The sequence below is a fragment of the Struthio camelus genome, chromosome 15, assembly GCF_040807025.1.
Source record: "Struthio camelus isolate bStrCam1 chromosome 15, bStrCam1.hap1, whole genome shotgun sequence".
Classification (NCBI taxonomy): Eukaryota; Metazoa; Chordata; class Aves; order Struthioniformes; family Struthionidae; genus Struthio; species Struthio camelus.
Genome location: NC_090956.1, coordinates 13,706,753 through 13,729,596, shown reverse-complemented (window position 1 = coordinate 13,729,596; position 22,844 = coordinate 13,706,753). Strand labels below are relative to the sequence as shown.

At 41.4% G+C, this 22,844-nt stretch overlaps 1 protein-coding gene across 5 annotated transcripts in view; it reads right to left on the bottom strand.

The window, feature by feature from the left end:
- The window catches only part of GRIN2A (glutamate ionotropic receptor NMDA type subunit 2A), a 199,706-nt gene extending 177,467 nt beyond the window's left edge, over positions 1–22,239 (bottom strand). For 3 of the 5 annotated variants that reach the window (XM_068908620.1, XM_068908623.1, XM_068908624.1), the window contains exons 1-4: positions 21,908–22,239; positions 20,868–21,135; positions 19,999–20,142; positions 18,939–19,361 (exon numbers count right to left, since the gene is read on the bottom strand). In XM_068908620.1, coding sequence (XP_068764721.1) covers positions 18,939–19,361; positions 19,999–20,088 — 513 coding nt within the window. In that variant the 5' untranslated portion in view covers positions 20,089–20,142; positions 20,868–21,135; positions 21,908–22,239. The remainder of the gene's footprint in view (positions 1–18,938; positions 19,362–19,998; positions 20,143–20,867; positions 21,136–21,907) is intronic. The other 2 variants (XM_068908622.1, XM_009683507.2) reach the window with 2 other exon arrangements.
- Positions 22,240–22,844: the final 605 nt, after the last annotated feature.

The window sequence follows — 22,844 nt, the reverse complement described above, 5'->3', positions numbered from 1 at the left end:
ATAGCTGCATATTTTCATTAATAAGCACTTTATCACAAAATAATTGGCTTCTGCAGGTCCCTGAAAAAGAAACAGTTGTAAGAGCCAAACAGATTATGCTAACTCCAATATTAATGAAGTCTGGAAGAAACCTGAATTGCTTCAGGGAAGAAACAGGCATGGTCATTTTGAAAGAGAATTTCATCTGATTTGCTGTTCAGTCGTTTCTAAAGTAAAAAATTATTTATAAACAGTACTACTCATGTGTTGCAGACCACACGTAGCATCCATTAGCACATCACTTCAACCCTGCTCTCCAACCACAGTAAATCATCAGTAAAGATTTAGGCCATTTTATTGAGGTCTATTTCAGAGGAATGCAACATTCTTCCTAAGAACACCATTTCAGTTATTTAAACAGCCACTGCACAGAAAGGTCAACAAATAACGCAGCATAACTAACATTTTTATATTCTTCCCTTGCTGATGTTCCACTGTATATTGTATGTCCTGCACTTGGAGCAGAGCCTTGCAGGTACTGACAATATATTCTGCTCCAGCTTGCATCTGCACAGCATTTATGGATTTTGAAATGTGTTACCTTCTGTAGCCTTTTTTAAGCTCTATTCAATAATAATATCAAATTCTCAGTGATAGGAACGCTTACTTAAAATTGCTCAACAAGACCTGAGGTGAAATATATTGTCCCTGAGGAACCCTTCACAGCTGCAGACGGAGCAAGGTTTGTGAGCACACAACCAAAATCATCAGCTCCTGGGGAGCGCAATGTGGAAAAACACTGTAACCTAGGAGAAATGGCCAAGGGAGAGAGATTTTCAAAATATAAAACATATTTAGAAACACCTTTGTCTTTCTCTCCTTCACACTAAGCCTTTGAAACTCTTTGTCGCAGCTGCAGGCAGGCAGGGACAGAAGTAGGGACAGAGCATTGCTTTTGTGGCTGTGCCTCAGAGCGACTGTGGGGCTCTGCGTGGTGTCTCCAGAGAAGACACCTCCTGCGAGGAGTGTTTCCCCCCACAACGAGCATGCTCTGCAGCAGGCTAGCCCCTCTTTCCGCTCAGATTTCCACCCGGGGGGAAAGGCTTTGCTCCAGGTAGAGAACAAACTGGAGACTGAACTAACATCTACAAAGCGTGGCCACACAAAGGACTGCGACCAGGACCCTGAAATGAAGTGAGAAATACCAGCGAGGTACTGCGGGCCAGGCAGTCCCAGGAAGGGGAGGTCACTACCAGTCTCTCAAGACAAACAATTTCAAGCCTTTTAGCCTGGGTCCAGAGTCTTGACCCTTTGATTCCCATCACCAACTCTCACCACCCTTGTGGATCAGCTACTGACTTTGTCATGGTGGTTCTGTTCCCATCTGGACAATAACTGTTCTTACCAAAGCAGGATATAATTAGTGAATATAGAACTTTTTGGATAAAATGCCTAAAATCCCAAGAAAAAAACCTACATCTCTGTAAACATATCTAACTTTTTTTTTTTTTTAAGTGTACTCTTTCCTAGATCTGAAGAAGCCCAGTTCTTCTATACCTCTTTCACAAACAATATTCCATCAGTTTTTCCTCCCTAAAAACAAAAAAAATCACTGTATTTATATGGTAATTTTCACTTCCTTGACCTGGTCACTTACAATAATCATACTATCATTACCTCTCTGTATACTCACTACGTACATATTAGCTCATGGCACATTACACAGGTCACATTTGTCACGGCATTCACTGGAAACCCCTTCTCCAGAGCACAAACGAGATCTAATCAGATTTTTATTCTGCAAATCAAACTGGCAAACGTTTGGATGAGTCAGCATTAACAAGAAGTCAGTTCTCAGTGCCAAAGGCAGTTGTTGCTTGCTCTAGAACTCTTTATTATTTGCAGATGCAGAAATATCTTCAGAAACACCTCTTTATGGTGAGATTAGGCCACAGAAACTCACAAGGTTTTCACCTTTATGAATACTGTAGCTATGCAGCTCCTTAACTGTTAACACGTTCTCTTTTGCCATGATAAAACAGGATGTCATGTGTCAAACAGCACTGTGTTTAAAGCAGTGGATATATGTCTTCATCACATCTCTTGAGAATTCTGCTGCCTGGCTGAGAAACAAGGAGGAGGGGGGGGGGGGGGGGGCGGGAAACTACAAGGCAGAAGTACCCAAACAATATTCATAACTTTTCCTACTTAAAAAAAAGAGAGAAAAATTAATTAGCACTTTCCCAGGAAATTAAAACTACACTCATTGCTAAAAAGGGACGTTTTAGAAATTTGTGGAGGAGTTTGCTATATTCCTACAAGAATCCCAAGGCCAGTCCATCTTTCCAAAGCTCATCAGCACAGTCCTTAACTATATGATCAACTGTATATTGAGATTCTACTCAACACACCTCACTTTGACCAAATCTGGCATCTATATCAATCTGACTAGATTTAGAGAGAATTCTATTATGATTTTGCATGGTTATCTCAAAGTTTTTGAAAATGCAAATAAGAATGTAGGACTGGAAAGAACCTCATGCTTAAGAGAGACATGGCACTACTGGAGAGAGCCCAGCAGAGGGCTACAAAGATGATTAGGGGACTGGAGCACCTCTCCTAGGAAGAAAGACTGCAAGAGCTGGGCCTGTTCAGTCTGGAGAAGAGAAGACTGAGAAGTGATCTCATCAACGTCTACAAGTATCTGAAGGGGGAGTGTCAAGAGGATGAGGCCAGCCTCTTCTCCGTGGTGCCCAGCAACAGGACAAGAGGCAACGGGCAGAAACTGAACCACAGGAAGTTCCACCTAAACCTGAGAAGAAACTTCTTCACTGTGAGGGTGACAGAGCATTGGAGCAGGTTGCCCAGAGAGGTAGTGGAGTCTCCTTCCCTGGAGATATTCAAAACCCGTCTGGATGTGATCCTGGGAAATATGCTCTAGAGGTCCTTGCTTGAGCAGGGAGGTTGGACTAGATGATCTCCAGAGGTCCCTTCCAACCTACACCATTCTGTGATTCTGTGATTCAAGTCCTCTTCCTTCTTCATTCATTTACCAGTTCCTTTCTAGTTGGCTTTTTACCATTCCAGAACTTCTTTATTTCCCTTCTAACTACTACTTGTATCTCTAATTTCCCACCTAAATGATGCTATTCTTGGTTTCAGTCCTCCTGCCAATATATGTTGGCCAGTTTTTCTTCATCCTGTATATATCCAGGTATCATATTCCCCTCAAGCTTATTTCTCTAGATTAAGCAAAATCAACTGGCCTAGTCTCCCCTCCTGTGAGTGAGTCTTCCACTGCCCAGTCACTGAAGGAACGAATTTCTGAACCTACGACAAAATTAGCCAGGGCTTTTCAGGATGTGGGGGATCGCAGACGCTATTCCAGAAGTTTCTCCATTTCCTGCACAATGAAGTGAAATTATTTCTATTTCTAATGAAGACACTAGCTAAAAAACTTTAGGAACACACCTGCCTACTTCTGGACCTCGTTGGCACAGAACAGTTTATTACATGCAACCAGTTATTAGCAAGATGTTCCAATTTGGTACTGTTAAATTTAATCCCATTTTTACTTTACTCATCTAGACTTTTCTAAAATATCCACTTTTTTTTTTTTTTTTTTTTACAATGCTTTCTAGCTGGTAAATTTACTAAAACTGCAAAATTAATCAGGAATATGATAAATTCTACGTATGTTCCTGTAAACAGGCAAAACTTTTCTACTGAAATACATCATACACAGGGAATTCAATATGCTGCTCTTTAGCTGTGCTTTTATCCTCAGAAAAGTTTCATAATTTTCAGTCATGGTCAACAGACATAACTTAAATACTTTAAAACTGAAATAAACAGCTACAACCAGCATCACAGAGATTTTAATCCCATCTACCTAGTTATGAAGAGAACTGCTAAAATCTGGGTTAATCCTTCCAGTCCTTAGTCAGAAATGAAAGTCTGTGCAATTGAAGTAGTATGCCAGAATTAGATTTGCTTGTGGTAAGGATTCGATTAAGCCAAAAATTAAGATTTTGCCCACAGTCAGAAATAGTTTAATTTAAAAATCAAAGTAGTTCATTTCTGCAGACAAATATTACAGAAGGGTCATTATACTGAGAACAAATTCATAGCCCTTCTCTTCACAGGAAATTAATCTGGGACAAATCCCAGATGCCAATGACGACTGCTGCATGGGAGTGCCATGACTAACTGAAGACTAACTTCAGTTAGGAAGATCACAGAAATACAGTTTCTTATATTGCAACCTTATGAAGTATATTTTCACAGACAAACTGATGGAAATTTTAACTACTTTATATTGGTCACTGTACTCAAAAGTATGATGTACATATTAGATAAACAGATATACTGAGATAGATATTTTGTATCTGTATTAGGTAGGTTTTTTTATTTTTAGTAAATAGAGTTTACAAATACCAGCACAGAAATTGTTAAAAGCAAATAAGGGAAGATATCACTCCCCCAGGATCTATTTCACTTGAACTTTCTTCATACATTTGATTGAAGTCTGCACAGATCATGCTGGATTACATTTAAATTAAAACAAGTGTCCTGAATTTGCCAATACAAGCTTTTATTGAACACCTTGTATCAAGGCTGGAGTTTATACTTGTTTTTCCTGAGGAAATATCACTGTGATCACCTGAAGAGCCAGGATCTCCGTGCTCCCCTGGAGCTTACCAATGGCACATCTGCTCCCTGAGCGGCACCGCACACTGTGTACAATCACCACAGGAGGTAAAAGCAGCAGAAAAATTTTCAGATACAAGCTTTTAAGGTTTATACTACCAAAATAACAGAACCAGATATTCAGCTTTAACCTCCACGCCAAGATAGCCAGACATTTCAAACTATTGCATAAGCATATTTCTGTAACCTTTGTTACTCCAAATCTGGAAGCTTTGTTCAGGCAAGGCTCTTTGAAGTTACTTTAGGAACTGGCACTCTGCAGGTGGAAAAACAAAGCATTACACCAGCTCAACATGGACTCAGACTTGCTGTACATATTGAATTAAAAAGAAGCTAAGGGAGTGAGAATTTTTTATTTAATCCAACACTAGAACACATATTAAGAGGGAAAATATACCACCATTGGAGACAAAACAGAAGAGCTGTTTAGTAACACAGCATTCTTGATTGGGTCAACTGAAACCCAATCAAATGAAACCTTAAAAACGATCTGAGAAAGACAAAAATCCAGTTACCCAAAACAAATGTTAAGTAGAATATCAGGTTTTACTTATATAAAGCAAGTTAGCATGTCAGCAAGAAATTTAACCAACAGTTGGTTAAGTCATTTGAAAGACAGCACCCCAAGTGGCATTACAGCCTTTAACATACTGAACCATTCCTTTAACTAGTGACTGTTCTTCTAACAGGATATGCCCTAAATCTAATATATTGCTTGAACTGCTTGGACTTTCCACCTCAGACATTAAGACATGTTGCCTGCATCTTAACATCCTTTATACAAAGAACATACTGAGCTCCTTATTAGACGGGCAAAAAAAAACCCAAAACAAACCAAAAAAAACCACTCTTGTCTTCTCCTTACGTTGCACCATTCAAATCTTCAGGAAAAGTACTCAAATAGGCATTAAAATACAAAATGCTTGAAGTGTTTGCTTACTCTGCACCTGCTTCTACTCCTTTACTCCACAGCGAAGTCAGTGAGCCTGCAGCGGGGAGCCCTCAAGCAGGATGCTGCTTCCCACGTGGAACTGGGACATGGCCTGGCACCTGGTGAGTGTGGATGCTTCCCGGGACAGACATGACCTCCTGTAAGTGTCCTCCTGGGCATTTAGAAATGCCTTTGCTGACCTATAGATTTGTTTCCGTGGGCTGATTAGAAAGAAGGTTTGCATGCCTATAATTTGTTTACCAGTCACAGTAAAGAAAGGAGTACTGGGTGCGAAATGAGCAAAGTTCATTTCTACTTTTTAGTTTACATTTTCCACTATTTGCAGACACTGTCCACTAAGGTGTCCACTGCAGCTCAACAAATCAATAGGACTTACACAGGAATAAGGATTACTGAGCTGCATTTCATTATAGGATGAAATAACTCACTGTTTTAAGATCTCAACCTCTTACTGTGACCAGGATAAATCAGAAAACAGCTCCACTCAAGTCAGTCATCTCGTACAAGGAAAAGGAGGACTAGTCCACATTTCATCAAACCAAAAGAAATCAACTTAAGCAAGCACACTGTAGAAAAGACTGGTGAGGCTTTTGGTCACCACTACGGGCATGCATGCTGAGGTAACAGCTGGCTCCTGTATAAATGATCCACATGTTCATTTAAATTTTAATTCAGAGACCATGTGTTTAATTCAGACACCTGCGTTTTTAATCACTAATGGAGAATGCAAAAATATTTGTATATATTGAGATGCTACTGAACAACTGTTCAGTATATTTTAAGCATGAAGTTTTTTTATCCTTTACATCTGTCCTGTGTCATCTATTTAGTATAATTCCACTTATTCACTGATCACTGGAAATATTGCAATAATTCTTATACTTCAAAATGGTGGTAGATAGTAAAGAATAATAATGGCAAAACACAAGATATTGTAGTCAGAAGCCTATATCCTGGGGCAGAAAAGGTTAAAAACAACAAAAAGTAAAGTGTGAGAGACATGACCTTAAAATTGTTATAACTAGAAAAAAAAAAAAAAACCAATTGCCATAACATCTGGCAAATCTTATGAAGAACATTTGTTGACTTTGGCCAAGTGGGGAAAAAAAAATTATACAAACTTTTATTTTTCCATTTGCAAGTAAGCTTACCCTGCAAGAGGAGCTAAAATGAAATTCTCTTCATTTGACACTTTCCTGCATTTCATTCTCTGAATATGTAGCTCGTTTTCAACCTCATGACATAACCAAAGTCATTTAAACCATTTCTGTAATTCACGATGCATAGCTTTGGTGCACATAACCACAGTTTAAGTACCAGTAAACATGCAGCTTGAAATAATATTTTGAAGAAACTGCAAAACATGCTTACATACACAGTACAGGAGAGAAAGTGCAGAATCAACAAGCCACCTAACACCATGAACAGCAATTTATTTTCATCTGTTTTAATGTCAGTCTGTCCTCTCCCCAAGCATTCTGAAGCCCCTAACGGGAAACCTAAAATTCAGGTTAATTGAATTGAGAATCAGTTATAGAGGAAGGGAATCTTAAATATATTTTCAAATGCCAGCACCCAAAATCCAAGGTAACTGGCACTCCTCTAAAGCACCCGATCAAAGTGAGCATATATAGCATTACCACAGATAAAAAGGGAAAATATATATATACATATATATATAGTATGTACCACTAGCACAACTACAAATCAGAGTATTGCCCCAAAAGCTTTATTTTCTATAGAAGTGGAGGTTTGCCTAGAAGTAGATCAATGCTGGACGCACTAGCCAGCAGGGTGCACAGCAGAATTGAGGAGGAGGGCGGTTTACATCCAGGGGCCTCTAGACTGACCCTGTCCCAGAGGTTATACTATGAAAAACTAAGAAAGGGAAATTTAAGTAGGGAAATTTAAAAGGGCATTAGTAGAGTAACATGCAGACTCCAGTACACCAGCTTCCAGATGCTTAACTACAGCCTTGTCTCCCCCTACATTGCACTGGTAAATGCATGGCCCAAAAAAAGTCCATCTACAGGGGTATGCAAAGCTGGTCCTATGAACATGCAAGGGATCACTTGGAAAAGGCACAGCATTCCCTAGAATCCCAAGGCCAGGAATCCAGAGGAAATATTGAGATAGAAACTTTGTTTGGATTTTTGTATCCTTACAGTTTTCTCATACTTTTTTCTTTACAAATAGACCGCTTTCATTACGGATGTGCGATTTCTGTTACTACTTTACCACCACCTCAGTTCTCCACCAAGTTTGCCCTAGCTCGTCAGGTTTCGTTTCTCAACCTTTCTCTATTTTTCTGCTTATTAACTATAAATAGTCCTGGCTTAAAGCCATAACAGTTCCTACTTTCTCTTTGTGATTCAAGAGAAGTCTTATTTGCTCCAATTAGTCTTACTTTAGCACAACTATCATCTCTGTTCTAAACATTCTCTGAAAGAGTCCCAGTACCCCTACGTTAAGGGATACATAAGTTGAAGCTGAGAGGTATGTTCTGTCCCAGGCAACCTGGCTTCTGCTAGAAGTGCACCAGCGCAAAATATTTGGAGTGGGGGAAGTAACTCTAAAGGCTAAGGCCAAGTATAAAGTAGGAATAGCAAATAGATGGGACAAAGAGGAAGACAAGAGGAGGTGGTTTGGATGCAGCTGTTTGGTAGAAGGAGATTTGCATATAGAACAGACGGGATAAGAAAAACAGTTCAAGAGCAAGCAAACTAAGCAAATGTTTCTTTTTACATCTTCTGTACCAATTCAATTTGCTGTTATATAGTTAAGTGTAACAGCTTTGTGTTTTGCATGCTAAGCATTACAGCCATCCACAACATCTTTTGTTATTAACCAGATTCCACAATGGGAAATTTCAGCCATTTTGCAGATAACAAATAGTTAAAACACACAGATAGACAAGGAGATGGCAAATGGGTCAAAACAAAACAAAAAAGACACTGTTAGCTTAATTACTACAAAGATAATGGTGACTATCGAAAATAAAACAGACCATCCTAAATGATACTCGACTAGAATGCAGGCAGTTCCTGAGTTTTTTGCGCATCAATTTTCTTATGATGAATTCATAAGCCTTATCTCTTCCCAGTTAGGTACTCCACATAGCCCTGGTGCTTCTGCCAACACAATTTACCCAGAACTCTTAATTAGCCTCACATACAAAAAAATAACATGTAATTTGTTTGGTAATTATATGTTTCTGCAATTCCTAAAAGCAACTCATTATAGGAATGTTGTGCGCTTAGAACAGATTACCTTAATTCTATTTTCTGTTTATCCAATTATAACTGTCTTCCTAATTGTATTGTAAATTGTGTTGAGCTGGAAGATGGTTATAAAATCCCTGCTCCTTCCTCTTTCATAGTGGTTTTACATATGCAATGAACTTCCACTAGACACAAAATCAATTTTGTGAAAACAAACCATTTGTATTGTTGATTTTAGTCATATGGAAAGGGAAGTTGGTAAATACAAACGGTCAAAACTTTACATCAACAAAATTACTGGCAGAGAATCCTGAAACAAAAGTTAGGACGCTAAAAGAAACAAATACTGTTGAGAAAAGGAAACAAAATGAAAAGATAAGCAGCTTCCCACCCAGCAATTCCTTGAACGAGATATGTTTATAGAAATACCCTGCCCTGCGAGCCTCACAAAGGGCAGGCTATAAGGAACCATGCACACTGGGCACCAGCCGTGGCGTAAGACCAGCAGCAGTCTTCTCAGTCGCGTCGCAGCGGGTGACCTGTTGATGACAAGGAAATAGCCCAGCCTATCTGCATTAAAAGCCAAAAAATAAAATTATTTCCCCGAAATTACAATGGAGATAGCCTAAAACACTGACTTCAAGAGTCATCTTGTAGAGAAACAGCTCTACATAGGAGCTTACTCTTAAAATCCCACATTAAAGCATACACAATTTTAAAGTTGAAAAGTCTATGCACTCATAGCCAACTTTCACTTCTCAATTTCAATCTGAAAAGTCTACTTTATCGGGCTACTCAAAGATGAGCATATAGGATCCTACTGGGAAACTACTGTCAGCCATGCAACATGCTGAACCACTGTTTCTCTATACTGCCCCTGAAGGAGCCAGGCCAGTCTGCAGAAAGGTTAGCAATTGCAGGCATGAACAGAGTCCTTCAAAACAGAAGCAAACCCCGAAATTTGGTGTGATGGATGAACTTATTATTTCCATTCACAGCAGACCCCCAAAAGAGCGTCTGTGGCTTTCAAAAGGAAATAGAGTTCCCTACATTTCAGTAAATCAGCTTACTTCCTCATGCTTTTAAAATTTTTCTCTGAACGCAAGCACTTTATTCTCACATTCTCCCTCCCCGACTTTGGTAAGGGAATCGAACCAGGAAGAAAGAACAGAAGAGAACTAAAATATATACTTCAAATTAAAAAAAAAAAACACCCATAGAATTAGCTTTCTGAAACCAGACTGTGCTTAAATATGAAACAGAAAATGACTTTTAACAAGACATAGAAGTCATTATGGAGTTATTTTCAGAATATTACCATATTTTAACCAAATCTCATCTACAGTCATCCAAAATGCTTGTTAGCACATTGTAGTCAGAGACTGAAATCAGAGAAGGAAAAAAAAAAATTAAGAGGGACAACTGCAGCTCAGTACTTTTGCTATAGCTCAGTCCTGCTAAACGTTCTCCGTTTTGTAAACATATAATCAAATGTCAGTGTTTCACTGTTGCCCAAGTCCTAGAAGTTTATGACTTCAGGTATGCTGCTGGGTTTTCTAGGTCAGTTTTAGTTCAGCCTCTGTGGCTACTAAGCAGACTAGCGGAGGAGGAACAGCTTTGATTGCCTAAGTTGTCTAGACATATGCATTTATGAATGATTTATTTAATCTGTGTGTGACATTTAAATAGTCAATACTCAAACAAAATGTTAGTCACAAATTTAGAAGATAAATAAACTTGTTTTTTCAAAAGTTTTCAAGAAGTTACAAAGGCTGGTCAGGTAACCCCACGTAAAGGCTTCTCAACCCACCTCGCTAGGGAACAATGGACCCAGATACCAGAGTCACAGGAGCTACAGACTTTTCTTCAGAGGAATTTAGCTCCCTGAATAAGAAATCACTTTTACCTCTGGGATCTCCTTCTCCCTCTGGACACTCAGGTTTTTTTTGACCACTTAGGTTTCACATGTATGTAAAGTACAGAGGAAAACAGAGGTATGGCACTAGCTGCACTGCACACACAAGTCACACAGCTGTTCAACACCAAGAACTTGACATTCGCAACTTGGGATATTGCGCTTGCATGTCAGGAATCAGGCTAGTTTTCCTGGTGGTTCTTCAGCTTTTATATAACATTTCTTCCGCACACCTTCATTTAATTTCTCTCTGAAATATTCCCCACCATCTACCCAATTTTATTTCCAGCCCTGGCTTTCGTCCACAGCCTGGGGGTCTTGGCTTTTCTCTGACCCAGCGTATCAAGTCTCAAGACTGTGGATAATATATCACTATGAGCCTTCTAGCAGGGCTTCTTTGAGTGCAAATACTCAGAGAAAGGCTTGCTGGCCGCTGTATGTTGACACAAGCGAGCAAAGCCCTTTCCTGGAGTCGAAGGGGTGGCCCAGACGCGGTCCACAAGAGCCACTGCTTCTCCGGGCCATAAGCCCCATGATGACATCTGCAGCTGGCAGAAGCAGAGGGACTCTCGCCTGAGAGAATTAAACCACGTCCATTTTTACAAACCGCGCATCTAGCTTGTGCGCCTCCACTGCGAGCACAGGGTTATTCTCCTAAGGACATTAAGACCAAGTTTAATATGAATGGCCAATGATGCTACTCCATTTTTATTTATTTATTTATTTCAGTGAAGTACTGAAGAAAATATCCCAAATATTTAAACAAACAATATGTGACAGATGGTTTGGAGACAATCCAGGCTGGGCTCCCTCAATAAAATCCGCACAACTTCATAGCTCCAAGAAAGAGGGGAGGCAGAGAAGGAGGAGGGAAAAAAGAAAGAAAAGAAAAAAAGATGCACACAAAGCTGGCCCAGATGATCACAAATTTTTAACAGAAAGAAAACAGTTGGGGACTACAAGGATATTCTTTTCACCTACACAAAGCTCTTTGTACCTCATCGATGTAGTCAGATCTATCTAGGACATATTCCAAGCAAGCCAAAATTGTATAATGAAAGAAATAAATCCAAAAGAATTTTTAAAAATTAAACTGTTAGTTCAGAGAGGTGGCAAATAGAAAATGCACTATTAAATTTTCCGTTCAAATAATCCAAGCACACTCTCAAAAATAATTAATTGATGAGACACTGTAAAATGAAAATGTGTTTGACATATAATATCAATGCCCTTCTGTTCTGTGCACTGCATACTTTTATTAGAAAGAATATTTTCAGGTATGATGTTCTCTAGATATATTCTGATTGTCAGAAACGTCTTCTTTGCTTTATGCTAGTCCTATTATTATTTTGTAGCTTAAAGGAAATCATCTTGAATTTTATACCTGAGAATATCCTTGGGAAGAAAGAAAAAAAAAAAAAAAAAAGATAAAAAAACCTTCCAAAGAAGGTTTGCAAGCAGAAAGTTACGCTGAACTTCTGATGTCCTACTTTTACAGCTCAGGAGTCTGCTGCGTTATGCTTACCTACAGGCAGGCAATAACTGGATAGAATGCATGGATGGTCCACAGCAGTGACTTACTAGTGGTTCAGATGTGTTACTGCTCAAAACAGAGGCACTTATGGATTTCTATTTTCAAGAACTGTAAGGACAAACAGTTTGAAGAGAAAGAAAATGGTATCTTTGAGATGAAAATATGCTGGTCTTCTTGCAAGTGATTGGGATCCTAATGAAGCCAAGTGCTCCACTGTCCTAAATAAGCGTGGTTTATAGGATCACCTCCTGCACCCTAGGCTCAGCTGCAACTGCGTCAACTCGCGCAAGCTAAAAAAAGGAACTGTGAGCTTACCCCTATCTGAGCTCCTTCAAAAACTAAGTAAACTCTAGAATATGGCATTACATCTAAATTAAACATGCAGAAGATTTCCGTTTCCCCTACTTATCAGTTACAGAAATTCCCAAGCTTTTCAAAACTATCTTCCTTCCACTTGGATAAATTAAACTGATTATGCCTCCCTTCAACTCCATGAGAGTGACAGTTGAAGACTACTTTCACAGCATCCCAGAAAACCCTCCATGTTCTCCCATGCCCAATAAAGAGGGAAACTTTTGTGAAGACAACAAGAATGAGGAAAAACGTCATTATTTCAGAAAGAGGCAGGAAAGCTTGGCTCATGCCATGAATATGATGTTCCTTCAAGTTCTCTAATACATAGCTTTGTTACAGCAAACACTGCAGCTCCCACTGGCCAAACTCACTTTCTTATAGTGCTGAAACTAGGCATAGTAATGTAAACCAGTGTGCTGCACCATAACCAGCTCAGTCTCACAGAACTCTGGCTCCAGTTAAAGAACAGCAGAAGAAATTGCATAAACACACTTCATTCACCTTAGTAAGCCATAGATTTCGAGCATAATTGTAACCATTTAATGACAACAATGGTTATGGTACATGGCCACAGAAGATAGTACTGCAGATAACGAAAATCTTCACTGATGTGCAAGACAACTTTTTAAAAATACATACGGATAGTCCTATCTATTTTTATGGACATGGTCAAGTGAATACAGATTTGCAAGAAGAGGTCTATGCAACATTTCTGTCGCAGTTCAAAATAAAACTCAGAATAGGAGAGGTAGGAGAGGAAGCAGATCATGTTTAGCTGCTCCTTTTACAAGAGACAGAAGCTGGAAATATTACTTACATACAATGAAACCAAGCTGGGGAAAGTACAAGACATTATTTCTAGATGTAAATAAAACATGAATAATGAATTAAATACATAGCTATTATGAATATAGCTATTTTTAATCTATACCTTAATCTTTTAATCTTTTATAGAATCAACCAAAACCAAAGTTAATATAATGCTCAGGAGTGTAGTACCATATTCATGTTAATGGCAGTTATCAGTAAGGGTAAGCTATAAAATTTAAATTTAAGGTTTTCTGTAAAAATACAAGACATCTTTTCTGAACCAACCAAATTAGCTGGACAAAGTTTCCATAAGCACACTTTGCAACTCACAATGAAGATATACAAACAGACAAGCACATTCACTAAGCTATGATCTCCAGCAGAGATTCTGCAATAAAAAAGAAACTCAACTTCCCCCCCCCCCCCATTCACCACAAAATTTTTTACAGCATAAGAACTGAAACATGCTTAAGCATGTAAACAAAGTAGTGTGGCAGCTTTTGAATTTTTTTTTTAATATTGCTTTGATGTGGATATGGCAATATGAAGACACATTGCAAAAAAGTTGCAAGACATGTATGTAGAAGAACCTTCAGAGCAGAGCACAAACTTATACACTAATAAGGGAACGTAAATTCTCAGTCAGGAGTCAGGATGTGAACTACTCGCATTTACAAGGCTGGGCATACCAGCGCTGTATGATTTTTGTATCTCAGGAACAAGGAAAAATAAAGCAATCCTAGATAAATCTCTCATGAGATGAAAATGACAGGTAATGCAAATATCTGAATGTATTTCAGTGAAATACCTGAAAAATATCCACATACAAAAAAGATTCTAAAAAGTATAAGAATTTCACTCGCTACTTATTCACCATTAGGTGTTTTAATAAACATCCCTGCAGTATTATTGGACAGGGGGGCCTGGAGGACAAGCTGAACATGAGTGAGCAGTGCACCCTTCCGGTGGTAGAGTCCAACCATATACTGGGCTGCATAAGCAAGAGCCCTGCCAGCTGGTCAAGGCAAGTGCTTATTCCCCTCTCTTTGGTACTCGTGGGGCCACATTTGGAGTACTGTGTCCGGTTTGCGTTCCCCAGTACAAGAGGCTGCCAAACTTAAGCGAGCCCAGGTGTGCAGCCTATGGTTATACAAGAGACAGTCAGACCCTTCTCAGGGATTCACAGCGAAAGGACAAGAGACAGAGGTCACAGCACAGAGGGAAATTCAAACGACATATAAGAACACCTTTCCCCACAGCGAGAGGGGTTAAGCACCAGAACAGACTCCCCAGGCAAGCCAGGGAATCCAGCCGGTGCAGATACTCAAACCCTGCCTGGACCAGCCCCAAACAGTCTAATTCAACTTAAGTCAACTCCTCTGTGAGCCAGGGTTAGATTAGATAACCTCCAGAGATCCCTTCCAACCTAAACTCTTCTGTGATTCTCTGTTTACTATTGAGGGAAAGGGGGGAGATTAAAAGGGAAATCTGAAGTTGGTGGTAGTTATAAAATGGATTTCATACTAGACTTTAAAAAAAATCGTTATTGTGAATAAAAACCTGTTAGCAGAAAGAATATACTTGATAGCGATAATTTAACCGTACATAATACTTATTTTTGGGAAAAGCAAAGATCTGTTTTGCTGAATGTTTCCAGAAGCATCACTTTGAGCCCTACTGGAAAACTACCCCCACCTTTAATGCTATTTAGCTATGCATTATGACTGTCAGTACTTCTATTATACTAAGATGCTTCTTCAAGTTTTTGTGTCTTTCAGGAAGATTGCTAATGAGAAACTAAGAAAGACTCAATTTTGCAACAGGTAAAAGCAGTATGGTTCAAAGAAGCTAAATATTCCCAAATGTGCTTACGCTATATAGGAGTCCCCCCCACCCCCCCCGACTTGTGACGGGAACTAATTCATACAGCCTTTCATGAACTAACTATGATGTTCTATTTTAGAAAGGTATCCTAAGTACTACCATTATAACGATTGCATGGGGCAAAATAAATGTAACTAGGTTTAAAATCAAATGCTCAAGTCAAGAAAGTTCCTAAGCAGTGTTTTTGGATTGAGATCTCTAGAATTTCAAGACACAAAATGAGCGAACAGCCAGTCTCTTTTCGACATCTTCCAAAGCACTGCTCATGCACAGCAAGTTGGCACAGACACCCTGGACACAACCTTGTTCCAACAGACTGTCCCGCACCTGAGCATGTTTTGAGTCCATGAGAAGTGAGGACCAAAGCCAAGGAGCAGTCCACTGACAGAAGAAGCAGCTCCTGAAGAGCTGAAGAGCTCCTGACAACGGCAGGTCATAAAATTAGTGGAAGGCAGAGCAGGAGGCACTGTCCAGAGGGTATGTCAACAGCACAGTTGGTGTCAGGTAGATCCCATACATCCTGGAAGTGTCACATTGGTTTATTGGTAGGGTCCTGACAGCGGCTGTTAGGCAGACAGGTCAGATAGGTTCAGAAGTGGCATCAGTTTTGTTGCCTTCACATGCCTGTCATGATTTTCATGCTCTGTATCAAGCAACATATCTCCTTGCAGCCAAACTTCTACCAAACTGAGGCAGAGTACTAGCCAAGTGCACAAGAGCGGAGGCGTTCGAAACTGTGCACCGTGCATATCCACAGTGCTCAGAACAGATGTTTGTATGGGGACTAAGCACTTTCAAAGTACTGTGCCTTGCAATAACCATTGCACCCTTTGAATGTGTGTATACATCATATTTAGGAACCTAGAAGAACTTTTTTTATTTATTAAAGAGATGGATCTTCATATGATGTTCACATTGATGCAGTATTTTGTTAACAATATAGAAAATGGCAAGCTTACTTCCTTAGGGTCACTCCTGTGAAGTCTTCAGAAGTATAGAACATTATAGATGATGATTCTCACTCCTGTATCTCCAGTGAGGTTCACATTTAGGACAGTTAAGAAACATGATATAATGACTGCCTGGCATAGAGTTGTGTTGCCTTTGCATCCACAGTGCTTGGCAAACCACAAACATGCAGGTACTACCTACATATATGCACATATTTTGAAGTAAAACTCATATATAACAGTACCAGCATAACTCCACACAGGAGGAAAACATCTATTAAAGCCACACAATGAGGACATAAAGGAAATGGCCTTGTTAGAAAGCCAGAGGTGGGGATTAAACTAGCTTCAGCTATATCCACAAGCAGCAGTGAGATCAAGCATTTTTCAAGCACAGCCAGGGATTTCAGTGTATGAGACAGAAGAGCAGACTCTAAACACTGATCAACTTTATAATTTAGCAAGTATCCATGTTTCAACTGAAATCCCAACACTGACTTGGGAGATAGATTTTTACATTTGCAGTCCTAGTCTTCTCCCTCAGATTTCATATCTTCTACCTTTATGACAACACTAAGTTTTACCTTCAGCTACCAGGGATTCATTCCCAAATGAAGAGTTAATTGAGAGATGTAAGCCTCATTGCTATTATGTTCCAAATCCAGTTGCAAAACACACTGCTCATCACAAAATCCAAGTTAAAAATTAAGGCAATATTAGTTACATGAACAAACACTTCCTTTAGCCAATTCAAGTTACTGGAGACAGCTCCGTTAGATTGTCTGAACACACAACAGATCAATTTTGATTTCCCAAGAGAAATCTTAGAAGTCAAGTTTCAGCAAGAAAACATTTTATTAGCAAACTGCAATAACCCTTAAAAGCAAAGGTAGTGGTATAATAATGACAATATTAATGTATAATAGAAATATTATTAACATATTGAGACAGGAAAAATACAACCTATTTCACTTTCTGGAGGCCCCTGCGTAAGTGTAAAACAGACCTGCATCAGTAACATCCTGCATTAGCTACTGAGCACGAAGTCAAATCTGTAAGGATTTTTCCCCATGTTCCGTCAATCACAGTAGCCAGGATCTTCAGTTTCAAATGTTTTTATACCAGCAGAGAATGTTAAGTAAATTAGGTATTAAATAAAATGCCTAAATATACATACAACAGAACTTTAAAAAGGTATATCTGTACAGTAATTTAAAAGCATATGAATTAACTGTTGCTGTAACTTGGTCACTGCATTCACATTTAAGTTAGCAGCACTGACTGTAATGATCTCTCAGTATTAATCAACATATCAAGGCTACTGTAATAGACTCTCCTCAATAATTCAGCACTTATTACTTTGACCTCTGTATGACATAAGTTTAAAGGTAGGTTGTTCAAAATATTAAGAGAGAGGATCACTTTAAGCCCAGTTAATAAAGAGAAAAAAGTTTTGAAAGTGCAACATTGATTCTCCACTGTAACTAATCATTGCAACTCTCCTGCAGCCTTTTCCCTCAACTTAGCAAACAATGTATCTGGACTACTTTTTCAGATGGATTCAGAGAACTCTTCAAATCTTATTCAAAAGCCACCTGTAATGAATAAGAAACCCTAAAAGGTACAAGTATCAAGAAATGAGTTATGGTTAACATCGTGAAACATGGTGTGCTGGAAAGCCAACAAACAGCTTCCCACATGTCACCCCTGGGTCAGCAGCCAGCGCTCCTCAGGCTCTGCTGGGGCTCCTCGCAGACCCTGGGGCCACGCAGCAGCCCCTGCCACAGTGCTCAGTCCTGCAAGGTGCTAAGCACCTGCCGTTTCCAGAACCAGAGCACTGATCACTTCACGAAGCAGACGCGCAGTGACAGTAGAGAATTAAAAGAATTGTTATAGTGTTAAGGAAGATGAGCTGGATAGATGAGTCACCTGTGTCTGTCATTCCACAGCCTTTCAACAGATTTATATAAAGAAGTGTTTTCCAACAAAACAAATTTGTCATTATCTCCAGAGTTCAGCAACCACACTGTAGATTTTTTCATGAGGTATAGTATGAAGTTAAAAGTATCCAGTTAGTGAAACTCTAACTTAATGAATACTGAGAATATAAGGGGTGGTTCATGTTTGCAAGACTACTTCATTTACGGACTACAATGGATCATAAAACCACCAGTGTAACATGAATGTCTTATTACTACTATGGTTCTCAAATATGTTCAGGTACTTATTATCTCTTATGAGCACTGCAGAAGAGTATTTGTTTATAATTTTATCTCTTCCCCATATAATCATTTTATTGATTTTTTTGTGGTTGTTTTTAAAGCTATGTCATATTTGCTAACAAGATTTCTAAGCTAACCAGCATTCAGTTTGGTGGAGAGTAAAATTTCTTTAGGATCAGTTTTACAGTGGAAGAAAGCCGAGTTTCAGACATGTACCCCAAAGCATTTCAGAATATTTGATGAGTAGCCAAGGAGGACACTGCTCCATATATTTTCCTCCTTTTTCAAAGTACAAAGGGGACCATTAGAGACAGCTTTTTCTGAACTGCATGCAGTGATTATTCACTATAGACATTAACAGAGTGATGTACATTAGACTAGCAAAAGCTCTGAATAAGTTTTCCTACCTTATCTGCCATTATCATGGAAGCCCCGCCGTGAATTCCAAGAATTGGAATAAAAGTCTGAGATGAAATAAAATCCAAAATCTGAGCTACTGCCTCCTGATCAGTATCATCTCCAAAAACCACTCCATGGATCTTGGTGCCTGACATCAAGTCACAAACATGTGTTATGATGCTTTTAGGGTCAGTCTGGTTCACCAGAAGGGTCACTACATTGACATCAACAGTCAGGTCTGCTGACATTTCCCTGGTCCAGAGAGCTCTGATATCTCTCTCTGTGATATACTTGGTCCTTCCCAGAATCACTGCAATGTTAAGGATGGGATAACTTTTCTCTGCTCCATGAACAAGATCCAAAGGTGCCAGAAGAGCTTGCAGTACGAGGAGAGCACAGCCAATTTTCCTCATCTTTGCCAGCTTTGAACCCTGTAAAAGCGATCACATTGCATGAGAGAGGGGAAAAAAAAAAAAAAAAAGGAGAGGAAAAAAATGTATTCCCAATTAAGTTTTAAACACAAAGCATCTGGATACAATGCAGACTTTAGCAGCTTCTCACAATGCCTTCTTCACCTTAGTTTCAATCTAAGCCTCTTACCTCCCCTCAAAAAGTTGCCTTGCCAATAATGACAGATAATATTATAACTGGTCTCCCACAAGCAAGGCAAAAAATGTAGCACAAGTTCAGAGGAAAAACCCATTAAAATGCTTCTTGGATGGCTAACAAAATTAAAATGACTGAAACTATTAAAAAAAGGCATCCTTCTCCTTAACCTTGTCCTCCTAAAAAAGGTAACACACAAATCTGGATTCCTTTGTCTTGAACAGCTATTCAAAATTTAGACTAACAGGAAGACGTGCTTTCCCTTAAAACGACAGAAGTGAGCCAGAGGTCCGCTGGAAACCCCAGTCCGCATATTCCATACATCTCACAGCATCCCAGAAACATGCTGTTTTAATTCTGAAGATCTCTCCTAGAGAGCTGCTGCTTGTGCAGAATCTACTGCATTTCTGGAACAGGTTCAGAAGCACAATATTCTATCTTAATTCTTCTCCCTTCTCTTACATGGCATTCACTTGAGCATCTCAGAAGTGCTGATCTCAGACTCAAAGTTGTCACTGGTGTTGAAGGGGAGGGTGTTCCATAAATGAGCATCACTGCACTGGTTTACTGGTTTACTTCATGTCTTCACTGAATCTCTGTAGGGGGCTGAATATAGAGAGAGTAGGACGGGGAGACAGATGAGCCATGGAAGAAGTGATCTGAACTATCTGGAGGAGGGAGAAGGGGGAGAGCAGGTCTGACTCTGCAAGATCTCCCTCGGCTTCTGTGCCCCGGAGGATTTCCACCCCCATAAACGGCTCTCTGCTAGCTGCAAGAAGGGAGTCCCTATGCCACATAAGCCAACCTTGTTCCGAAGCATCTTGCAGAAAACACTAGCAAGGCTGTCCAATCAGGGGTGGCATTTTTCAGATCTCCCCTCTGATCCTGCCAAGCACATCTCCATCAGTAACTCATCTGCTGCTGAAACACACACCAAGACAAGCGCTTGCAGTATCATCACCTCCTTTCAGAGCAGACAAGGAGATGAGCACTTAAGAGACCATCTAATTGCAAATCAATTGCACTGTGCTTCCTAAGTCACTGCACTGCGTGCCAGATCCTCGCTCCTGCAGCAGCCAAGGTAGCAAAGCAAGTGGTATAAATAGATAAACCTAAATCCCCGCAGACATGAAGCTGCTTCAGCTTCCTCTAGACCCTAGAAGGGGGGGGGGGGGGAAGAAAGAAAAAAGGTGGAGGGGGGACCAACCACCCCTTTCCCCGCATTTGGAACAGTTTTATTTCTCTAACAAAGTGCACCGCGCCGGGGAGCCCGCGCGGCTCGGCGGCCGCGGCGCGACGGCGCCCCCTGGCGGCCGCGCCCCCGCACGTACCCAGCGCCTCAGGAGACGGAGCGGCGGCTGCCGGGGCCGCGGCGGCTGCCGGGGCCGCGGCCGGTGCTGCTGCTGCTGGTGCCGGGGCCGGTGCTGCTGCTGCTGGTGCCGGGCATGCCGCGGCCTCGGGCATGTCGCGCCCCTCGGTGCCCGGGCTCAGGGGCGGCCTCCGCGCCGCTCGCCACACGCGTGATGCGCGCCGCGGGCTGCGAGCCCCATGGCGTCCCGGGAGCGCGGCTACAGGCACGGCGAGACGGGCGGAGGGGGTCTGCACAAGGGGAGACGGGGAGAAGCCGTTAGCCAGGTCGAGGATTTAACGGGGAAGCAACAAAAATCCAGTCTCATGTGGCGCGTGAAACAAAATAAAGTGACTAGACTCAAAGTTAGCGGGGGAGGTATCAAAAAATAATTTTAAGCTCTTTTCTAACAGAAGTGACTGAGAAGCCAGCCTTCCTGGAGATCTGCCCCCATCCTATCCCGGTCAGGGAAATACTGCGCTCACACTGCTGTTTGCCTGCTTCCAACAGAAACGTACGGGTTTGGGCTCTAAGGGGAAGAGACATCCAACCTGGAATGAATAGCTCGGAGCAAACTAATTCACATGATCAAGGGCAGGAGTTTTCTTGACAGTTCAAAACAAGCATAATCTAGAAAACAGCTAAATCAGTATGAGATAAAGCTTTTTTTGATCTTGTAACAGAACAGATTCAGTATGAGTTTATCATAAAAAACCCAGGGAGACACACACTAGCAAAACACTCCCTGAAAAGCTAAGAGTGCTTTGATTTTTCATTTTTCCCAGCAAATATGTATATTTTAAAGATATCTCTTAAAGGAACCACATTTAAATTTAGGTTGATAGTATGTTCGGCAAGGAAAACCAGCGTTTCTTAACGGTTCACGAATGCTGACTAGAAGCTGAGACCCAAGAATTTAATAGGGAGAGACTGCAACATTTACACGCGTGTCATTCAGCAGCTCAGAGCCCATTCCCAACTCCCAAGAGCAAATTAGTCCTAGCCAGAAAGAGAAATACTTACTGCATTCTCCCTCCACATAGTTCCAGCTTTAAGATCCTCAAAGTCATTTCAGTAGATTCCCCTGCAAACAACGAAGTGGAGAATAGGTCCTTTAATCCCTGGATTTCATCCTGCAACTTGTTCCCACCGCAGCAAATGTAAGCCCGGCAGCTCGCTGTCGCTTGAAATACCCCTTGATCAAGTTTAGCAGAGCCGCCGCAACCGAAATGTGCTCTGTACTTTTGGCAGCAGACATTCAGGCGTCTTCATCTTTCTTTTTTTCCTCTTTTTTTCCCCTCCTCCCTCTTTTAAAGGGCAGTTGCAAGGCTGCCGCAGCCGCTGCCCGGGCCGGCGGGCTCGGAGCCCCAGCGCCGCTGCCCGCGGCTGGGGGCGGAGGGCGCCGGCGGCCCCGCTGCCGGGGGCCGCCAGCCCCAGCGCCCGGCCCGGCCCCTGGGAGGGGGCAGCTCGCAGCCGCCTTGGCAGCCCGAGGCAGACCGCGGCCGCTCCGGAGGCTCCCCGCCCCGCTCCGCTCCGCTCCCCCGGCAGCGACGGATGAGTCAGAGCCGGCAGCCGGGCGAGGGGGTGTCGGGTCGGGCGGGAGCGGCTGGGGGCGGAGGGCTCCCCCCGTGTTAGCAGCCACGGGGTAAGGCTGCAGCCAGGGAAACCCCGGGTGCTCCCCTGTCTCTTGAGGCAGGGGCTGCGGACCAGGAACTCTCCCACGGGCTCAGGGCCATGCAGGCGGGCACCTGCCTCCACAGTAACAGCAGCCCCAAAAGCTCCAGACTGCAGCTAAACAGGGCAAAAACGCTCCAGAAGAGACGGCTCCGCCTGTGGAGTCCCTCTGCTCTAGTCCAATTCAAGCTCACCCTTTGGCCGCGCTCATCACGGCCCGTCCCCAGCTCCCATACCCCTGCCCTGCCCTGCCCTACGTGGGCGCCACCTCGCCAGCGCTGCCTCC